This window comes from Octodon degus, unplaced genomic scaffold, assembly GCF_000260255.1.
Source record: "Octodon degus isolate 3935 unplaced genomic scaffold, OctDeg1.0 scaffold00178, whole genome shotgun sequence".
NCBI classification, from domain to species: Eukaryota; Metazoa; Chordata; class Mammalia; order Rodentia; family Octodontidae; genus Octodon; species Octodon degus.
In genome coordinates, this window is record NW_004524754.1 from 634,373 (window position 1) to 635,800 (window position 1,428).

General features: G+C 52.9%; 1 protein-coding gene across 1 annotated transcript in view; it reads left to right on the forward strand.

The window, feature by feature from the left end:
- Acrbp (acrosin binding protein) overlaps positions 1 to 1,428 on the forward strand; it is an 11,678-nt gene that overhangs the window by 2,982 nt on the left and 7,268 nt on the right. The window contains exon 5 of the mRNA XM_004643547.2: positions 661 to 1,105. Within this exon, the coding sequence (XP_004643604.1) occupies positions 661 to 1,105 (445 nt within the window). The remainder of the gene's footprint in view (positions 1 to 660; positions 1,106 to 1,428) is intronic.

Here is a 1,428-nt window from a genome sequence, read left to right on the forward strand (position 1 = left end):
TGGGGGATTGAACCGCGATCCCTGTGCTTTGCTTAGCTTAGCTTGTTCTAAGTAGGTGCTTTAGACCACTGAGCCATCTCCCCAGCCCTAATAGTCTATCTTATCTCTAGGTTGACAGCTATTGCAAGGAGTGAAATGGCTGCAGCTGCAGTGTTTATCTAGTAAACAGGAGTCAGAGCTAGGTGTCTCAGCGGTGGCCTTGTCTTACCCTTTGAGATGTCACAGCTTCACAGGCCACTACGGGTCTCTGCTGGGACCAGCGACTCATAGAGGTTCACTTCCCACAAATCTGCTGCTACTCTCCAAGCAAGGGGCTAGGCCTGGGGCAGACTCATAAGTAAGAATAGAAGGCTGATTGATTAATGATAAATCCTGCTCAGAGCCCCTAGGTGGTGGTCTCCATCAAGGCAAGAGGATTACTCCTAGTTCGAGCCCGGCCTGGGCTACATAGTGAGTTCAAGTCTAGCCCCTGAGTTACATAGGGAGACATTGTCTCAAAAAAAGCCAAAGAAGAAACACGTTTACAAGGAAGATGGGAAAGGGTCCCACAGCTGCACTTGCCATGGTAATGGCGCTTTATTTTGATATCCCATGCATTTCTTTTTTTTCTTAATATACCTATTCTCTCCTCTTTCTTGGTCCCTGCAACCCTTGCTGCAGTCACAGAGCAGCAGGTATTCCAGGCCTGGCCTGAGCGGCTCAACAGCAATGTGGAGGAGCTGCTGCAAAGCTCCTTGTCCCTGGGAGGCCAAGAGCAAGCAACCAGTCACAAACAGGAACCAGGACAGGAGCATCATAAGCAGAACCCAACACAGGAGCACAAGCCCGAGGAAGGGCAGGAGCAAGAGGAGGAGGAAGAGGAGCAGGAGGAGGGCCAGGGCGCAGAGGAGGGCCTGGGCACCATGTCCAGCCTGCAGCTGGGCTCCGAGCCCAAGCTGCAGGCCACGTCTCTGTCTTCTGACCCACACTCTTTCACCGCCCGAGTCCGAGAGGTAGATTCACCTCCTATGATGATGGAAAACATCCAGGAGCTCATTCAGTCAGCCCAGGAAATGGAGGAAATGTACGACGAGGACACCTACTGGAGGAACCAGAACCATGGCAGGTACAGGAAGTGGTAGCCCCCCAGCTGCCCTGCCTTCCTGCTCCCACCTTTGGGAGTGAGAAGCCCACACTCCCAGCTTCAGTCTGCAGAACCTCTCAGACCCATCTGGGCTTCAGGCTCAGCCAGCAACACTGGCCTTTCTGATGCCCGCTTGGCCTCAGCCCTTACGCTAAAGGTCTGTCCTCTGGCATGATGTGGTACAAGGAGCCTCGAACCTGGTGCCACCAGCTGTGGACTCAGGTCTTGTTTCTAGCCCTGATTGCCAGTGCAGCCTTTGAGAGGATAGTTCCCCTTTCTGTTCCTCATTTGGTTTCTTTTCTTTT